The sequence below is a fragment of the Pagrus major genome, chromosome 14 (genome assembly GCF_040436345.1).
Source record: "Pagrus major chromosome 14, Pma_NU_1.0".
NCBI lineage: Eukaryota > Metazoa > Chordata > Actinopteri > Spariformes > Sparidae > Pagrus > Pagrus major.
Genome location: NC_133228.1, coordinates 8,528,148 through 8,529,900, shown reverse-complemented (window position 1 = coordinate 8,529,900; position 1,753 = coordinate 8,528,148). Strand labels below are relative to the sequence as shown.

At 40.9% G+C, this 1,753-nt stretch overlaps 1 protein-coding gene across 1 annotated transcript; it reads right to left on the bottom strand.

The window, feature by feature from the left end:
- Positions 1-611: 611 nt before the first annotated feature.
- Positions 612-1,492, bottom strand: LOC141008019 (islet amyloid polypeptide). Its single transcript, XM_073480196.1, has 3 exons — positions 1,413-1,492; positions 890-1,030; positions 612-786 (listed from the first exon to the last, which is right to left on the bottom strand). Exons 1-3 carry the CDS (start codon positions 1,490-1,492, stop codon positions 612-614), a joined length of 396 nt encoding a protein of 131 aa, XP_073336297.1.
- Positions 1,493-1,753: the final 261 nt, after the last annotated feature.

The window sequence follows — 1,753 nt, the reverse complement described above, 5'->3', positions numbered from 1 at the left end:
GCTTACTGTCTTTTACCTACAGAAAAACATGGCGGACCACCTTTTGTTTGCAAGTTTATTCTAGAGTTTGTGTGGGACATGTGGAAGCGAGTTGGGAGCTTGTTAGCAAAAAGCTTTTAATTGTTGTATTGGACATATCATGCAGGAGTGCTAGCTGAGGATATGCTAACAGCTCATAGCTCCTGCATGCGCATGACATGATATGCAATAATGTGGCTTAAAACACGTGAAGATTTAAAAAAAATATATTTTCACAATTTTATTATCAAAACAAATAACATTTATTTCATATGGCTTTACATTTGCTTTCTTTTATTTATTGTTTTATTATTTACTTTGATGTATTTTCATATTCACATCATGCCATTGTGGACCAGCACTAACAGAGCCACAGCACACACAGAGCCAGAAAACTAAACATACATCGAATTTGATGGTTTTAAATTAAAGGCACTGTTTCTTAAAGTTTATAAAATAAACAAGAAAAATCTGTTCATAATCATCGTTACCATCAGAGTCATCATTAGTATTAATGTCATTCTGACAATCGTTGTTACATAAGATGTCTGGTTACATCACTGGAGCATTGGGAGTGCTGGTGGAGCCTCCTACTAGAGAGGCAGGTAGCTGGGAGGCTGCAGTAGGTCCCTCTTGCCGTAGGTGGCAGATCCCACGTTGGTCGGTGCGTAGACGGTACCAATAGTGTTACTGGAGCGGACCAGGAAGTCTGCTAGCCTTTGGGTGACGCAGGTGGCTGTGTTGCACTTCCTCTTCTCTATGTGGTGACTGGGAGGATAAAATTAAGTGCAGCAATTAAGAGATGTCACATTTAAGCTAACAGATGTAATGGGGATTTAATACAGTGGCTGATTTCTGTAAATGCGGTCACCTGTTCATAGCTGTAAGCCCCCTTTGAGGCCGTGTGCCCATAAGACCGAGGAATGGGTTGGAGATCAGCCCAGGAGCTAACCAGCCTTCACTGTCTTGGAGAGCACTTTCCTGCTCGCCAGATGAGCTGGGACTGAAGTACCTGAATCACAGGGGGGAAAGGGGTCAAACAGTTTCACACTGATGGCTGATGACACCCTCTTGAAAACATCCACTACTCCGAGAGCAAGAAGAAGAAGTGGCCACTTAGGGCCCTCCCAGTTGCACAGTGAAGCACTTTCCCACATGCTCTGCTGCTCCTCACACAAAGCATTACAGCCCTACTTATCACACAATTGCCATAATATTCAGCTGCTTGTGTGCTGACCTCGGGTTAAACTCCTATATTGGTTTCCTGCCTGTTAAGACAATAGTCAATTAAGCCGTTATCTGATTCAATCAACGTTTCAGCAAAGTGAAACTGCTTTCCACTGAACTCTGTGCCCGATCTTAAACCTATTCTATATCATACAGTATACACTCACCTGTAACTTGGGGCCGTGGTGACACAACGCAGCAAGACAAGCAGTATGAGAAGAAGCACAGGCACCCGCAGGTGATACATTGTGTTGGGTGATTACCTGGATCAACACAGTAGATACAACAGAGTTTGATTTATTGTTGTTTTATTTGTGGTAATTAACTTACCAATATATGTACACATAATGTCAGAATTTAAAACATACACACAACCATAAAATGTTAAAATGAACTTCTTGGAATTGGTAAAATATTGAGTATTTCTTAAAAATGAAGGAAATGATATGAAGAAATGAAGAGTCACTATTATGAGAAAAAAGGACAGGAAACTGTTAAATTCTTTATG

What these genes read in the sequence shown, in the direction of transcription:
- LOC141008019 (XM_073480196.1), bottom strand. Translation starts at nt 1,492, where the DNA reads ATGTATCACCTGCGGGTGCCTGTGCTTCTTCTCATACTGCTTGTCTTG. An exon ending in ACCACGGCCCCAAGTTACAG is followed by an intron (nt 1,031 to 1,412) that starts GTGAGTGTATAC and finishes CCTGTGATTCAG; the next exon opens with GTACTTCAGTCCCAGCTCAT. An exon ending in GGGCTTACAGCTATGAACAG is followed by an intron (nt 787 to 889) that starts GTGACCGCATTT and finishes TTATCCTCCCAG; the next exon opens with TCACCACATAGAGAAGAGGA.